The sequence below is a fragment of the Anolis sagrei genome, chromosome X, assembly GCF_037176765.1.
Source record: "Anolis sagrei isolate rAnoSag1 chromosome X, rAnoSag1.mat, whole genome shotgun sequence".
Taxonomy (NCBI): Eukaryota; Metazoa; Chordata; class Lepidosauria; order Squamata; family Dactyloidae; genus Anolis; species Anolis sagrei.
The window spans coordinates 75,606,452-75,625,020 of record NC_090034.1 but is presented as its reverse complement, the minus strand read 5'-3'; the positions used below and the strand labels follow the sequence as shown (position 1 = coordinate 75,625,020).

General features: G+C 43.4%; 1 protein-coding gene across 2 annotated transcripts in view; it reads left to right on the top strand.

The window, feature by feature from the left end:
• The first annotated feature begins 1,432 nt into the window (after positions 1–1,432).
• The window catches only part of LDLRAP1 (low density lipoprotein receptor adaptor protein 1), a 156,687-nt gene continuing 139,550 nt past the window's right edge, over positions 1,433–18,569 (top strand). The window contains exon 1 of one of the 2 annotated variants that reach the window (XM_060784440.2): positions 1,433–1,642. In XM_060784440.2, coding sequence (XP_060640423.2) covers positions 1,558–1,642 — 85 coding nt within the window. In that variant the 5' untranslated portion in view covers positions 1,433–1,557. The remainder of the gene's footprint in view (positions 1,643–18,569) is intronic. The other variant, XM_060784439.2, reaches the window with a different exon arrangement.

Here is an 18,569-nt window from a genome sequence, read left to right as displayed (position 1 = left end):
CAAAGTGCCCCCAACAGGTGGCCATCCAACCCCAACAACAACAACAGAATTGGAAGAGACCACATGGGCCATCTAGTCCAGGGGTCCTCAAACTAAGGCTGGAGGGCCGGAAACGGCCCTCCAAGGTCATTTACCCGGCCCTCGCTCAGGGTCAGTCTAAGTCTGAAACGACTTAAAAGCACACAACTATAATAACAATCCCATCTCACCAGCCAAAAGCAGGCCCACACTTCCTACTGAAATACTAATAAGTCTATATTTGTTAAAATTGTTCTTAATTTTAATTATTGTATTGTTTTAAAGTGTTTTTGCACTACAAATAACATATGTACAGTGTGCATAGGAATTCATTCATTTTTTTTTAAAAAATATAATCCGGCTCTCCAACAGTTTGAGGGACTGTGACATGGCCCTCTGTTTACAAAGTTTGAGGATCCCTGATCTAGTTCAATCCCCTTCTACCTTCATGCAGCAAAAGCACAATGAAAGCACTCCTGACAGATGGCCATCCAGCCTCAACAACAACACCGACAGAATTGGAAGAGACCGCATGGGCCATCTAGTCCAACCCCTTTCTGCCCTCATGCAGTCAAAGCACAATCAAAGCGCCCCCGACAGATGGCCATTCAATCTCAACAGCAACAACAACAGAATTGGAAGAGACCACATGGGCAATCTAGTCCAACCCTCTTCTGCCTTCGTGCAGCAAAAGCACAATGAACGCAACCCTGACAGATGGCCAACCAGCCTCAATGACAACAACAACATGGACCATCTAGTGCAACCCCCTACTTCCTTCATGCAGTAAAAGCACAATGAAAGCACCTCTGACAAATGGCCATCCAGCCACAACAACAGAATTGGAAGAAACCACATGGACCATCAAGTCCATCAAGTCCAATCTCCTTCTGCCTTCGTGCCCCAAAAGCACAATGAAAGCACCCCTGACAGATGACCATCCAGTTTCAACAACAACAAGAGTTGGAAGAGACCCTTAGGCCTCTTCCACACTGCCCCTGTATTCCAGGATCTGATTCCAGATTATCTGCTTTAAATTGGATTATATGAGTCCCCAGTGCCAGATAATCTGGGATAAGCAGATAATCTGGGCTCAGATCCTGGGACAGAGAGTGGTGTGGAAGAGGCCTGAATTCCAGTGTGGGGAAATGATTGATATGTGTCTCAGGGCCCTTCCATACAGCCATATAACCCTGAACATCAAGACAGATTATCCAGATGATCTGAGTCCAAAAAACCTGGAGGGAAGGCTCAGGTTGTCCCCTGCCTGGCCTAGAGAGTCCCTTCTGCGGGACAGCGGCGCCTGTTGCTGCTGGGTGCGCCTTCCCGGCTTGGCACCGGCAGGAAGCGGAGGAGGAGTCCCCGGTTGCCCGGCCTGCCTTTCCCTCCCCTTCCCTGCCCTGCCCTCCCTCCTTTCCCCAGGAGATCCTCCCTCTGCGAAGGAGGGGCCAGTGCCGAGGAGGACGCACAGGAAAGCGAAAAAAAGAAACAGAAGAAAGTTTGGCCGAGACTTTGGAGACTTTGTTTCTCCTTTGCGGCATGGACGCCCTCAAATCCGCCGGGCGGGCCATCATCCGGAGCCCGAGCTTCGCCAAACCCGGCTGGGGAGGAGGCAAGCACAAAAGTGAGTTAGTTTCCCCCATTTTTCCAAAGTGATCCCCCCTTTTGGACCCCCCTCTTGAGCCTTTCCAAAGGAAAGAGTCTGGAGTTCTGCTGCGCCCTCCGTGCGCCCTCGGTGCGCTTTTGGAGAGGTTTAGGGGGACCGCCTAAACCGCCTCGCTTTGGGACCTTGCTCCGGGTCGAGGGGATCCGTTTCCTGATCCGATTACAGAGAGGAAACTCCACTCCCAGGATCCGATCTCACTGGGTGGGGGGAATCTCCGTCGAGGGTTTTTTTCCGGATCTTAACTCGCCTCGGATGTTTCTCGGTGGCTAAAGTTTGGGGAACTTTTCCCCGGCGCTCAGTCATTGCTTTGTCAGCAAACTTTTTGTTTGTTTCAGTCTCATTACATTAGAGAGAAAGATCTACTGAAAATCCGGTTTCTGGGCTTTGTAGTTTAGGGAGGAGCCTTTCACAGCCTCACTAAACTACAAACCCCAGCATTCTGCAGAAGGCAGAAACCGGATTTTAAGTGGATTTTCTCTCTCTAATGTGATGAGAAGCCATAGAAACAAACCACAGAAAGCCATAGAAACAAACTTCATCACACTAGAGAATGAATCCACTTAAAATCCGGTTTCTGGGGTTTGTAGTTTAGGGAGGAGCCTTTCACAGCCTCACTAAACTACAAACCCCAGCATTCTGCAGAAGGCAGAAACCGGATTTTAAGTGGATTCATTCTCTAGTGTGATGAAGTTTGTTTCTATGGCTTCCATGGTTTAGAGCAGTGGTTCTCAACCTGGGGGTCGGGACCCCTGGAAGGGTCACAAGAGAGTGTCAGAGGGGTCACTAAAGACCACCAGAAAACACAGTATTTTCTGTTGGTCATGGGGGTTCTATGTGGGAAGTTTGGCCCAATTCTGTCATTGGTGGGGTTCAGAATTCTCTTTAATTGCAGGTGAACTATAAATCCCAGCAACTACAACTCCCAAGATATCAAAGTCTATTTCCCCCAAATTCCACCAGTATTCACATCTGGGCATCTTGAGTATTCATGCCAAGTTTAGTCCAGATCCATCATTGTTTGAGTCCGCAGTGCTCTCTGGATATAAGCAAACTACAACTCCAAAACTCAAGTCAATGCCCACCAAAATCCTTCCAGTATTTTCTGTTGGTCAGGGGAGTTCTGTGTGCCAAGTTTGGTTCAATTCCATCATTGGTGGAGTTCAGAATGCTCTTTGATTGTAGGTGAACTATAAATCCCAGCAACTACAACTCCCAAGATATCAAATTCCCAATTCCATCATTGGTGGAGTTCAGAATGCTCTACAATCAAAGAGCTCTGTGATGCTCTTTGATTGTAGGTGAACTATAAATCCCAGCAACTACAACTCCCAAGATATCAAATCCCCAAATTCCACCAGTATTCACATCTGGGCATCTTGAGTATTATTGCCAAGTTTAGACCAGATCCATCATTGTTTGAGTCCACAGTGCTCTCTGGATGTAGGCGAACTACAACTCCAATACTCAAGGTCAATGCCCACCAAACCCTTCCAGTATTTTCTGTTGGTCATGGGAGTTCTGTGTGCCAAGTTTGGCCCAATTCCATCGCTGGTGGAGTTCAGAATGCTCTTTGATTGCAAGTGAACTATAAATCCCAGCACCTACAACTCCCAAATGTCAAAGTTTATTTCCCCCAAAGTCCACAAGTGTTCACATTTAGGTATACTGAGTATTATTGCCAAGTTTAGTCCAGATCCATCATTGTTTGAGTCCACAGTGCTCTCTGGATGTAGGCGAACTACAACTCCAAAACTCAAGGTCAATGCCCACCAAAATCCTTCCAGTATTTTCTGTTGGTCACAGGAGTTCTGTGTCCCAAGTTTGGTTCAATTCCATCATTGGTGGAGTTCAGAATGCTCTTTGATTGTAGGTGAACTATAAATCCCAGCACCTACAACTCCCAAATGCCAATGTCTATTTCCCCCAAAGTCCACAAGTGTTCACATTTAGGTATACTGACTATTATTGCCAAGTTTAGTCCAGATCCATCATTGTTTGAGTCCACAGTGCTCTCTGGATGTAGACGAACTACAACTCCAAAACTCAAGGTCAATGCCCACCAAAATCCTTCCAGTATTTTCTGTTGGTCACGGGAGTTCTGTGTGCCAAGTTTGGTTCAATTCCATCATTGGTGGAGTTCAGAATGCTCTTTGATTGTAGGTGAACTATAAATCCCAGCAACTACAACTCCCAAATGACAAAATCAACCGCCCAACCCCACCAGTATTGAAACATGGGCGTATCGGGTATTTGTGCCAAATTTGATCCAGTGAATGAAAATACACCCTGTGTATCAGATATTTACATGACGATTCATAACAGCAGCAAAATGACAGTTATGAAGTAGGAAGGAAAATAATGTTATGGTTGGGGGTCACCACCACATGAGGAACTGTATTAAGGGGTCGCAGCATGAGGAAGGTTGAGAACCATTGGTTTAGAGGACCTTTCTGTCCTCTCTTTTTCTCATCTGGGGTGTCTTTCCAAAGGTTTGCAACAGTTTAATAAGGACCACCAAAGATTCACAGCAACCCTGCCCCAATCCCTGGATCCTTCGCCTCTAGAGCAGAGCTTTCCAAACTTTGTCATGTTGGGGACACACTAGAGCAGGCATGGGCCCTCCAGGTGTTTTGGACTTCAACTCCCACAATTCCTAGCAGCCTCAGGTCCCTTCATTAGCATTTGAAGGCCTGCCTGAGCCTGGAAATTACAACAGCAAAACAACAGAGAGGAAACAACCAGGCACATCTTAACACCTCTCAGCAAGAGATTTTCCCAGGCTCAGGCAGGCCTTCAAATGCTAATGAAGGTGGTCAGTTGAAACATTCACACCTAGCTCCAGCAGAGAAAAGCTCTTTGCCCCACCCCAGCCATTCCACAGATATATAAACCCATTGTCCTAATTCCAACAGACCTCACTACCTCTGAGGATGCTTGCCATAGATGCAGGCGAAACATCAGGAGAAATGCCTCTAGAACATGGCTCTATAGCCCGAAAAAACCCACAAGAATCTAGTGATTCCAGCCATGAAAGCCTTTGACAATACACTTGATATCTGTTTTCTGCCTCCTGCAGAATGCTGGGGTTTGTAGTTTAGGGAGGCTGTTAAAGGCATCCCCCTAAACTACAAACCCCAGAATCCTGCAGGAGGCAGGATTTTAAGTGGATTTATTCTCTAGTTTGGGGGTCTTAAACTTTTTAAACAGAGGGCCAGGTCACAGTCCTTCAAACTGTTGGAGGGCCGGATTATAATTGAAAAAAACATGGAATAAATTCCTATGCACACTGGACATATCTTATTTGTAGTGCAAAAACACTTAAAACAATACAATAATTAAAATGAAGAACAATTTTAACAAATATAAACAAATTTCAATGGGAAATGTGGGCCTGCTTTTGGTTGATGAGATAGGATTGTTGTTGTTATTGTTGTGTGCTTTCAAGTTATTTCAGACTTAGGTTGACCCTGAGCAAGGGCCGGATAAATGACCTTGGAGGGCCGTATCCAGCCCTCGCGCCTTAGTTTGAGGACCCCTGCTCTAGTGTGTCATGAGGCCCCTTCCATACCACCATATAAAATCCATGTTGAACTGGATTATATGGCAGTGTGGACTCAGATAACCCAGTTCAGATATTGTGGATTATTAGCCTTGATGTTCAGGGTTATATGGCTGTGTGGAAGGGCCCTGAGACATATCTATCCTTTCGCAACACAGGAATTCAGGCCCCTTCCACACTGCCCCTCTATCCCAGGATCTGATCCCAGATTATCTGCTTATCCCAGATTATCTGGCAGTGGCGACTCATATAATCCAGTTTAAAAGCAGATAATCAGGGATCGGATCCTGGGATAGAGGCCTAAGGGTCTCTACCAACTCTATTGTTGTTGAGGCTGGATGGCCACCTTCAGGGGTGCTTTAATTGTGCTTTTGCTGCATGAATGCTGAATGAAGGCAGAAGGGGGTTGGACTAGATGGCCCATGTTGTTCTTGTTGTTGATGATGATGATGCTGGTTGGCCATTTGTCAGGGTTGCTTTTGTGCTTTTGCTGGATGAATGCAGAAGGGGGTTGCACTAGATGGCCCATGTGGTCTCTTCCAACTCTGTTGTTGTTGTTGAGGTTGATTGGCCATCTGTCGGGGGCACTTTGATTGTGCTTTGACTGCATGAGGGCAGAAAGGGGTTGGACTAGATGGCCTATGCGGTCTCTTACAATTCTGTTGTTGTTGAGGTTGGATGGCCATCTGTCGGGGGCGCTTTGATTGTGCTTTGACTGCATGAGGGCAGAAAGGGGTTGGACTAGATGGCCCATGCGGTCTCTTCCAACTCTGTTGTTGTTGTTGAGGTTGGATGGCCATCTGTCAGGGGCGCTTTGAGTTTGCTTTGACTGCATGAGGGCAGAAGGGGGTTGGACTAGATGGCCCATGCGGTCTCTTCCAATTCTGTTGTTGTTGTTGAGGTTGGATGGCCATCCGTCGGGGGCGCTTTGATTGTGCTTTGACTGCATGAGGGCAAAAGGGGCTTGGACTAGATTGCCCATGTGGTCTCTTCCAATTCTGTTGTTGTTGTTGTTGAGGTTGGATGGCCATCTGTCGGAGGCGCTTTGATTGTGCTTTGACTGCATGAGGGCAGAAGGGGGTTGGACTAGATGGCCCATGCGGTCTCTTCCAACTCTGTTGTTGTTGTTGTTGTTGAGGCTGGATGGTCTTCTGTTGGGGGTGCTTTGATTGTGCTTTCCCTTCATGAAGGCAGAAGGTCCTTGGACTAGGTGGTAGAAAAATACATGAACTAATGCTTATGCAGAATGCACATATTTTATTTGTAGTTCAAAAAACATGAAAAAGAATACAATATTTAAAATGAAGAACAACGTAAACTTATCAGTATTTCAATGGAAAGTGTGTAACGCTATTCAGCATGGGTTGTAACCTTATGTGCTTTTCTACTGACTCACAAACACCTTTATCTTTCCTGGGCTGAATTTCAGTTGGTTTGCTCTCATTCTCTTCCAGTGGAAGTTGGCCATAGGGTTGCACTGGAGGACCCAAAGATTCTTAGAGGGTTCTCTCAAATTAAACAAAATCCAAGCATTTTTGCCCACTTTCATTTGGGTCCTACATCCCTAGCCCTAAAGATCTGTGGTGGATTTAGAGATTCATAAAAGTAGGTAAAGGTTTTCCCCTGACATTAAGTCTAGTTGTGTCTGACTCTGGGGGTGGTGGTGCTCATCTCCATTTCTAAGCCAAAGAGCCAGCGTTGTCCATAGACGCCTCCAAAGTCATGTGGCCAGCATGACTGCATGTAACGCTGTTACCTTCCCGACAGAGTGGTACCTATTGATCGTCTCACATTTACATGTTTCAAACTGCTAAGTTAGCAGAAGCTGGGGCTAACAGCAGGAGCTCACCCCGCTCCCCGGATTCAAACCGCCAACCTTTTGGTCAGCAAGTTCAGCAGCTCAGTAGTTTAACCTACTGAGCCACTAGGAAGATTCATGGAGAGAACATATTAATGAAATCCGCAAATAATCAAATTCTCAATAGTTAAACCGGCAAATGTGGAGAGTCAACTACAGTCGTTTGGACGTGAGGTGTTGTGGAGGCACAGTGGAGATTTGAAAGAGACAAGGCATTTGGGGCTGTGAAGATGCCCCACTGAAGATGTCTTTGCTTAGTTTTGCTTGGTTTGGATATATTTTGATGGATAGGCGTACTCATTGTACTTCAGTCTTAATACCCATTAATCTAAGGTTAATCTGTGAAGTTGGCAGTCCTGACAGTACCGGCTGGCCTTTGCAGGATATGATTTGGCTTAATAGTTGATTCAGGGAGAAGTGGCCAGAGCACATGTGTCAAACTCAAGGACCACGGGCCAAATCCGGCCTGCCATGCCATTTTATGCTGCCTTCCAGATGCTGGACTACACCTGCTTTGTTCCTCATCATTGGACATAATGACTAGAGCCAATGGGAGTTGTGATATGGTTTTAACTAATGCTATATTTACTGTTTTAATGTTTGCTATTTGTATTTAATTGCGATTTTACTATTGTAATTCTTATGTAGCAGTATCGTACCACTACTAAATGTAAGCTGTCCCGAGTGCCCCTTCAGGGGTAAAGAAGGGACGGGATAGAAATACCAGAAATGACACAGTAACATCTGGAAAGCAGCAATTTGTTTAGCCAGGGAGTTTAAGTTAGATACAAGGCTTGAGAATACGATGTCTGACCTAAAATGCCCTCTAACCCATCATAAGGAAATGATGCTAAAAATTTACAGTGTTTCATACCTATATTATGGAGTTATGATCCTTATACAACTGTCACAAAGCTGGGATTGGGAGTCTTTGGCCTTTCCCAGTGTTATGGACTGCTGTTTCTAGGATGCAGGAATGGGGCGGATAGAAATTCTAACTCAGGAGGGCCATATGTTTAATGTTGAAGGCTTTCATGGCCAGAATCACTGGGTTGGTGTCATGTTTGGAGGGTCATACGTTTAATGTCGAAGGCTTTCATGACCAGAATCACTGGGTTGCTGTGAATTTTCCGGGCTATATGGCCATGTTCCAGAAGCATTCTCTCCTGACATTTTGCCCACATCTATGTGAGGCATCCTCAGAGGTTGAGAGGTTTGTTAGAAACTAGGCAAGTGGGGTTTATATATCTGTGGAATGTCCAGGGTGGGAGAAAGTACTCTTTTGTCTGTTTGAGGCAAGTGGGAATGTTGCAATTAGCCACCTTAATATTGAATAGCCTTGCAGCTTCAAAGCCTGACTGCTTCCTGCCTGGGGAATCCTTTGTTGGGAGGTGTTAGCTGGCCTGACTTGTTTCCTGTCTGGAATTCCCCTGTTTTTTGGGTGTTTCTCTTTATTTACTGTCCTGATTTTAGAGTTTTTAAAATAATAATAATAATAATAATAATAATAATAATAATCTTTATTTATACCCCGCCACCATCTCCTCAAAGGGGACTCGGGGCGGGTAACATAAGGCCAAGCCTGGAGATACAATACAGCAAAATAAAATACAAAACAACAAAATTACAACACAATAAAATACACGAGGTAACATAATAAACAGTGCAAAATAACATAATGAAGAATCGAACACAATGGACGGGCCAAATGCACAGATAAAATGATAAAACCCTGGATGAGATAGGAATAAAAAGTGTATAAAGAAGCCAGACTTTTGTTCATTTTCATGGTCTCCTCCTTTCTGTTGCAGTTGTCCACATGCTTTTGGATTTCAAAGGCTTCTCTGTGTAGTCTGACATGGTGGTTGTCAGAGTGGTCCAGCATTTCTGTCTTCTCAAATAATATGCTGTGTCCAGGTTGGCTCATCAGGTGCTGACTTCTCTGGTTGAAGTAGTCTGCATTGCCTTTCATGTTCCTTGATTTGTGTCTGGGCAATGCTACTGCATTTGGTGGTCCTATATGTAGACTTGTCAGTAGTTGCATGGTATATGGTAGACCCCAGCAGAGGTGAGAGGCTGAATGTAGTATTTGTTGAATTTTCTTGGTGGGTCTGCAGATAGTTTGTTGATTGTGTTTCTTCCTCAGCTTCCCTGTGCGGTCATTGGTTCCCTTGATGTATGGTAAAAACACTTTTCCTCTGGGTGGATCTTTGTCTTGACTTTCCTGGCTTCTTCTTGCAGCTCTTCTAATGTCTGTGGTGGAGTATCCATTGGCCTGTAAAGCCCAGTTGAGGTGGTTCAGTTCGTCTTGGAGGAGGTGGGGTTTGCAGATTCTTTTTGCATGGTCTGCCACGGCTTTAATTGTGCTTCTGTTTTGACTTGGGCTTGGGTGATGGTTGGAGTTTTTATGTAGGTATCTATCTCCTGCTGGGGAAAGTGGAAGGTAAAAGGAAGAGGGGCCGACCAAGGGCAAGATGGATAGATGGCATCCTTGAAGTGACTGGCTTGACCTTGAAGGAGCTGGGGGTGGTGACAGCCGACAGGGAGCTCTGGCGTGGGCTGGTCCATGAGGTCACAAAGAGTCGGAGACGACTGAACGAATGAACAACAACACATCTATCTCTGTGTGTAGGTTTTCTGCAAATTGTGTGGCCCCATTGTTGATTGGGTTTGCGGATGACTAGGACATCTAGAAATGGCAGATTTCCTCAGTTTTCTTTTTCCATGGTGAATTGGATGTTTGGGTGGATGCTGTTTATTATTTATTTATTTATTTAGAACTTTTTATATACCGGTCTTCTCAACCTCCGCAGAGGGACTCAGGCCGGTTCACAACAAACGATTCTTAAACAATAGTTTAAAATATCACATCACATAATGCGCTAATATATAAAATACACTAGCTGTCCCCTGCCACGCATTGCTGTGGCCCAGTCTGTTGACATGGAAAATAAATTAATGAGTAAGTGTTGGTTTCTAATATATGTGATGTCTTTATGCTTGTGGCTAAACAGTATTTCTTGCTGTTTCTTTGTCAATGTTGATGTGGAGAATGTCTGGTTTGCCTACTCTGGAACATGCAAGATATCATTGTCCTTCTTTAGGGGACCCTTTCAAATCTATAATACTATGTGTGTGTGTGTGAATCACATCTATCTATACCTATGGCTGGATGGCTCTTTGTCAGGAGGGCTTTGATTACGTTTTCTTGCCCTGGTGAAGGGAGTTGGACTGGATGGCCTTGAGTATTTTCTGTTGGTCATGGGGGTTCTGTGTGGGAAGTTTGCCCCGATTCTGTCATTCGTGGGGTTCAGAACACTCTTTGATAGTAGGTGAACTATAAATCCCAGCAACTACAACTCCCAAATGTCAAGATCTATTTCCCCCAAACTCCATCTGTGTTCACATTTGGCCGTATTGAGTGTTTGTGCCAAATTTGGTCCAGATCCATCATTGTTTGAGTCCACACTGCTCTCTGGATTTAGGTGAACTACAACTCCCAAACTCAAGGTCAATGCCCACCAAACCTTTCCAGTATTTTCTGTTGGTCAAGGGAGTTCTGTGCGCGCCAAGTCTGGTTCAATTCCATCATTGGTGGAGTTCAGAATGCTCTTTGATTGTAGGTGAACTATAAATCCCAGCAACTACAACTCCCAAATGACAAAATCAACATTTTTTGAGTAATGGTCACTCCTTGTGTTGGGAGACGTCTTGTTGCCAAATTTGATGTGATTTCGTTCATTGATTCATTTGTTTTTAAGGTACTCATTATGCATAGAGCATATATATATATATATAGAGAGAGAGAGAGAGAGAGAGAGAGAGAGATTAAAATACAATCATATAATTACATAAGGCCAAGTCATCCAAATGAAATCACAATTCATCGCCATCTGTCCGTGTGGTCAAGAGTTATTGACTCACTCATCGAATGCTAAATTCCAGAGCCAAGTTTTCACCAGCTTTCTAAAAGTCAGGAGAGAAGGGGCAGTTCTAATCTCCAGTGGGAGAGAGTTCCAGAGCCGAGGGGCCACCACCGAGAAGGCCCTGTCCCTCGCCCCCACCAGACACAATTGTGAGGGCGGTGGGACTGAGAGCAGGGCCCCTCCAGAAGATCTTAATAACCTTGATGGTTCATAGGGGAGAATCCATTTGGACAGGTAAATTGGGCCGGAGTCGTTTGGGGCTTTATAGGTCAACACCAGCACTTTGAATTGTGCTCGGAAACTGATTGGCAGCCAATGGAGCTGACGTAACAGAGGATTAGTATGCTCCTTGTACCCCGCTCCTGTTAGTAGTCTGGCTGCCGCTCGTTGGACTAGTTGTAGCTTCCGGGCAGTCTTCAGAGGCAACCCCACGTAGAGAGCGTTGCAGTAGTCTATACGGGATGTAACCAGAGCGTAGAGCACCGTGGCCAGATCAGACTTTCCAAGGTACGAGCGCAGCTGGCGCACAAGTTTTAATTGTGCAAAAGCTCCCCTGACCACCGCCAAGACCTGGGGTTCCAGGCTCAGCGATGAGTCCAGGCTCACTCCCAAGCTGTGAACCTGCGCCTTCAGGGGGAGTGTAACCCCGTCAAGCACAGGCTGTAACCCTATGCCCTGTTCGGCCTTTCGACTGACCAGGAAGACCTCTGTCTTGTCTGGATTTAGTCTCAATCTGTTAGCCCTCATCCAGTCCGTTACAGCGGCCAAGCACCGGTTCAAGTCTTGGACAGCCTCCTGTTAAGGTAGTCCAGCAACTTGTTGAGTTCTTCTTCTCCATGGCTCCAAAGGATGAAGGTGTCATCCACTTATCGGAATCATATAGTGGGATTTCCCCAGACAGGAAGCCGCCAGACTTTGAAGCTTTCAGGCTATTGAATGCTAATCAAAGTGGCCAATTGCAGCATTCACACTCGCCTCAAACAGACCAGAGTTTTTTCTCCTACCCTGGACATTATTCCACAGATATATAAACCTCATTTGCCTAGTTTCCAAGAGACCTCACAATCTCTGAGGATGCCTGCCATAGAGGTGGGAGAAACGTCAGGACAAAATGCTTCTCAAAAATGGTCATACAGGCCGGATAACTCACTGCAACCCAGCCATATGCTTTCTAACCTTGCTGGATAGTAAGTCAGTATGTATTATGACCCCTGATATTGCTGATGAGAAAGGGACTAAAAAAAAGAGAGAGAACGATATGCCACGCATGTGCTACTGAATTGTTGCGATTAAAATTTGAATCAGGGACTTCATGAACTGTAGGACTGACTCTTAGGCAGCATTTCATAAAATTGACATTGTCCTCTAGTCTTTATACCCTCCCTCATCTCACATTAGGAAGAACTTCCTGACTGTATGAGCTATTCAACAGTGGGACTCTCTGCTTTAGAGTGTGGTGGAAGCTCCTTCCTTTCAAGCTTTTAAACAGGCTAGATGGCCATCTGTCAGGGATACTTTAATTGTGCTTTTCCTGCATGGCAGGGGGTTGGACTAGATGGCCCATGTAGTTTCTTCCAACTCTATTATTCTATGATTCCATGATTCTTACATAGTTTATTTTGTTAAGATTGTTGCCGTATATACTCAAGTACTGTATAAGTTGACCCGAATATAAGCCGAGGCACCCAATTTTACCACAAAAACTAGGAAAATATATTGACTTGAGAATAAGCTGAGGGTGGGAAATGCAGCAGCTAATGGTAAATTTCAAAATAAAAATAGATATCAATAAAATTACATTAATTGAGGCATCAGTAGATTAAATGTTTTTGAAGTTTTACATAAAACTGTAATTTAAGATAAGACTGTCCAACTCTGATTAAACCATTATTCTAACCTTATTCTTATGTATCCTTCCAATAATAATAAAGAAAGAGAGTAAAATAATACATGTAATAAAAAATAGGAATAATAGAAGGGTTTTTTGTCATGTCAGGAGCGACCTGAGAAACTGCAAGTCACTTCTGGTGTGAGAGAATTGGCCGTCTGCAAGGACATTGCCCAGGGGACGCTCGGATAATTTGATATTTTATCATCCTTGTGGGAGGCTTCTCTCATGTCCCCGCATGAGGAGCTAGAGCTGATAGAGGGAGCTCATCCGCCTTTCCCCGGATTCAAACCTGCGACCTGTCGGTCTTCAGTCCTGCCGGCACAGGGGTTTAACCCACTGCACCACCGAGGGCTCCGAATAATAGAGTAAAATAATGGAAATGTAATAATAAAAATAGAGTAAAATAATAAATGCAATAATAATAAATAGAGTAAAATAATAAATGTAATAACAACAATAATAAAGTAAAATAATAATTTTACTTTATTATTGTTGTTATTACATTTATTATTTTACTCTATTTATTATTATTGCATTCATTATTTTACTCTATTTTTATTATTACATTTCCATTATTTTACATTAATAATAATAGATTACATTAATAATAATAGATTATACATTAATAATAATAGAGTAAAATAATAAATATGATAGCAATAATAACAATAATAATATAGTAATCTAATGGAAATGCAATAATAACAGTTATAATAGAATAAATAATAATAATAGAGTAAAAGAATAAATGTAATAAAATAATAGTAATTGAGGAAAATAATGTAAATAATAATAACAAATAGAGTAAAAGAATAAATGTACTACTACTACTACTACTAATAATAATAATAATAATAATAATAACAGAATAAAATTATAAGTAACTTGACTTAAAAGCCCCCCTTGATAAGCCAAGGGGGGCTTTTTCAGCCTAAAAAGGGGGCTGAAAAACTCGGCTTATACTCAAGTATATATGGTATTTATATCCCGCCCTTCTGCTAAGGTGATAGCTAACAATAAATTCACAAAACTAGATATGCAACTATTGCTTGAATTAACTTCTTTTCATGGTCTGGAAACTATGTTCAATGAGGAGTGGCTTTGGGTACTAGGTATGTTTAGTCTGGAGAACTGGGGGCCTGATTGGTATGTTTACAAATTTGGAAGGATGTCATACTGAAGATAGAGCAAAATTGTTTTCTGTTGCTTTGGAGAGCAGTAGCTTTCATATAAACAGTAGGAAGGAATTCTTGATGCTGAAAACTGTTTGATAGAAGTGGGCTACGCCACTTCAGAGTGTGTTGGCATCTCTTTCTTCGGAATTTTTAAAATATAGAGACTGGATGGCCATCTGTTGGGAGTGTTTTGGTTGTGCATTCCTGCATGGCAGAAGGGTCTAATTCTAATTCTGTTTCTATGATTCTGTTTCTTCACATGCATAGTATTATTAGATTGTAAGCCAGTGTTTCTCAACCTGGGGGTCGGGACCCCTGGGTGGGTCGCAAGGGAGTGTCAGAGGGGTCACCAAAGACCATCGGAAAACTCAGTATTTTCTGTTGGTCATGGGGTACTGTGTCCACAGCACTCTCTGGATGTAGGTGAACAACAACTCCTGAGCTCAAGATCAATGCCCACCAAACCCTTCCAGTATTTTCTGTTGGTCATGGGCATTTGTGTGCCAAGTTTGGTTCAATTCCATCGTTGGTGGAGTTCAGAATGCTCTTTGATTGTAGGTGAACTATAAATGCCAGTAACTACGACTCCCAAATGTCAAGGTCTATTTTCCCCAAACTCAACCAGTGTTCACATTTGGGCATATTGAGGGTGACAAGTTTCAACCAGGTCCATCATTATTTGAGTCCACCATGCTCTCTGGATGTAGGCGAACTACAATTCCCAAATGCAAGGTCAATGCCTACCAAACCCTTCCAGTATTTTCTGTTGGGTCATGGGAGTTCTTTGTGACAAGTATGGTTCAATTCCATCATTAGTGGAGTTCAGAGTGCTCTTTGATGGTAGGTGAACTATAAATCCCAGCAACTACCACCCCCAAGTGGCAAAATCAATGCCCCTCCAATCCCACCAGTATTCAAATTAGAGCTTATCATGTATTTGGTCCGGTGAATGAAAATACATCCTGCATATCAGATATTTATATGACAATTCATAACAGGAGCAAAATGACAGTTATGAAGTAGCAACAGAAATAATGTTATGGTTGGGGGTCAGCACAACATTAGGAACTGTGTTAAGGGGTCGCGGCATTAGGAAGGTTGAGAAACACTGTTGTAAGCCATGTGTGCGTGTATTTGTATGATACCTAGAAAACCATCTGCAGGCTCTTTATAAACCTGGAATTAATTGTGAAATTCAGTCTGAGATACGATCCACACTGCCCTGCCTCCCAAACCTTGTTTACGTCTTCCGTTCTAAAGTTCTTGCTACTAATTTAATACTTCCAGCATTAAAAAGGTGAGGATGGAGTGCAAATCACTCAGCAGGCTGTGTATATCGAGTGACCCCATTACCCAGGTTGCTTTGGTGTCAGAGGCATGGGATGCGCAGATCGAAGTGCACACACGCTTAGATCTGTGTGGCTTGGGGCTTAGGAGCTCATGAGGTTGCCTTAGACCAAGGCAGGGCTAGTGTCTGCACCTCCTGGGCTTATGAAAAACCTGTTTTTGTCGCTCATTCTTGTGAAGATGCATTGGATGCTCCCATGATCTTTTCTTGAGTCAATACCTTTTGCTTCCCATTGTGCTTTCCTTTAACCATTCCCAACTTTTCTCTTCCCACACTTCTGGATATAACACTGTGGTGTGTCAACCTTATGTGTATGCTATAACTAGGAAAGAAGAACGCCTCCGATGCAGGATCTGTCCATGCTTTCTAGGGGGGATCTGTACTTTAAAAACTAATTAAAGCTCTGCAGGAGACCTTGGAGACCATCTCATCCAACATTTCTCAACCTTGAGGTCAGGAGTCCTGGAGGGGGGGTTGTGAGGGGGTTTCAGAGGGGTCACCAAAGACCATCAGAAAACATATATTTCTCATGGTCTTAGGAACCCCTTTGACAGACAAGGCTGAAGATCTCTCCACTTGTCCTTCTCTTCCTTTTTGGAACTATACAGCGAATCCCACCAAAAGCCTTCCTCCTGCTGTGATTGGCTGGCCTCTCAGCCAAGGGGAGGGCGGTTTCTGAGACTCCAAGTGGGGAGGGGAGAGCACGCGTGCTCGGCACATGGTGTGCAAGGTTAAAGGGAGGCTCGCGCCATTAGTCCCTTCAAGAAATGAGGTTTCTGTGTGGGAAGTTTGGCCCAATTCTATCATCTGATATGCAGGATGTATTTTCATTCACTGGACCAAATTTGGCACAAATACCCAATACGCCCAAATTTACAGTTCACCTACAATCAAAGAGCATTCTGAACCACATCAATGGTACAATTGGGCCAAACTTCCCACACAGAACTCCCATGATCAACAGAAAATACTGTGTTTTCTGATGGTCTTTGGTGACCTCTCTGACACTCCCTTTGCGACCCCTGAGGGGTCTTGACCCGCAAGTTAAAAAACACTGCACTAAAGTGTCACGACACAGTTTGGGAAGTCTGCTTTACAGCTTTGTGACCTTATATGTCCTCCAGCTTAAGGTGATGATGGGTGCTACCTAGTTTCAATAATATTACAATGCTTTTATTATAGCAATACATTGTAAAGTGGTGACAATATTCCAAACATCAACACTTTTTTACTACTACCCATTCATTTCCACCTACTGGATTACTTATTCTTTCAATCTTTCGAGGTGTTTGCTCTATTCTTGCCCTTGCAGTCCATTTCCAGGGTGCCTGCCCTGTCAGGTGTTATCATCACCACCACCACCACCATCATCCCACTTTCTCTCTCTTAAATGAGGCTCAAAGCAGCTAACAATAGTTAAAAATGAACAATTTAATGCCCAAAACATATAAACATTAAACTAGACTGAAACATAGGAGTGTTAAAAATAAATAGTAAATAAATAGTAATAAATAAAATTATTCTAATCTTCAAAATGTATTAAAATGGTACCTCATCCTGTCTACTGGTAGGAACACATGTTATGCACATTTGTTCACAAAACATGCATCTCTAACATGGAAATGATAGGGTTGTTGTAGGTTTTTTTCAGGCTATACGGACATGTTCTAGAGGCATTTTCTCCTGACGTTACACCTGCATCTATGCCAAGCATCCTCAGAGGTAGTGAAACGTCAGGAGAGAATGCCTCTAGAACATGGCCATATAGCCCCAAAAAAACCTACAACAACCTAGTGATTCCAGCCATGAAAGCCTTCGACAATACATGGAAGTGAGAGTTCAAGAACGCACAGGAGAATCAATGACAACCATCTCAACCTAAAATCCTCTGGATGTTTTGGACAACTACTTCCATCAATCTCTGCTAACATGACATAACTAATCACTTGGGCCCCTTCTACACTGCCATATAAAATACAGATTATCTGCTTTGAACTGGATTATATGGCAGTGTAGACTGAGATAATCCAATTCAAAGTGGATAAACTGGATTATCTGATTTGATAATCTGGATTATATGGCAGTGTAGAAGGAGCATTGGTGGCCTTACAGGTTCCTGTTTTCTCAGGTGAATCCAAATCAAATTGCCCAACTGAGACAATGGCAGTCTACAATCAGGCTTTGAGAAGGAAAGAATTGAAGCAGAAACCAAAACAGACTTGTTCGCTGTTGTTGCAAACCACAAGACTAGAACCAACAGGTTGAAATTCCACAGAATTAGACTTTGCCCTAAGGTTTGGCCAATTTCCTAGGGAATTTTTTGCAAAAATTAATTCTTAGCTACATGCATGTAGTGCGTGTCTTCCCACAAACGTAAAGCAGCACATGTCCCTTTTCTCCTCCAAGACAAAATCAATCCCCTCACCCAAACCCACCAGCATTCAAATTTGGGCATATTGGGTATTTGTGCCAAATTTGGTCCCGTGAATGAAAATACATTCTGCATGTCATAAATTTACATTACAATTGATAACAGTAGCAAAATTGTAATTATGAAGTAGCAACTAAAGTAATGTTATGGTTGGGGCTCAGCACAACATGAGGAACTGTATTAAGGGGTCAAATACCCGATTTGGCACAAATACCCAATATGCTCAAATTTGAATACTGATGGGGCTGGTGGGCGGGATTGAGTTTGTCATTTGGGAGTTGTAGTTGCTGGGATTTATAGTTAACCTACAATCAAAGAGCATTCTGAACTCTACCAACAATGGAATTGAACCAATCTTGGCACACAGAACTCCCATGAGCAACAGAAAATACTGGAAGGGTTTGGTGGGCATTAACCTTGGGTTTTAGAGTTGTAGTTCACCTACATCCAGGGAGCACTGTGGACTCAAACAATGATAGATCTGGACCAAACTGGACACAAATACTCATATCAGGTTTTACAATGTATTGTAATGTAATATAGCTGAGTCATGCACTGCTAATAGGCTTCTATTGGAAATGCTGAGTCATGCATTAACTGTATATAGGGAATCATTTGGGGAATGTGTTCTGGCCTAGTCCAGGTGATTGTGAATGATGTAATCCTGGGTCTGAGTTAAGTTAATGAGTTGGGAACC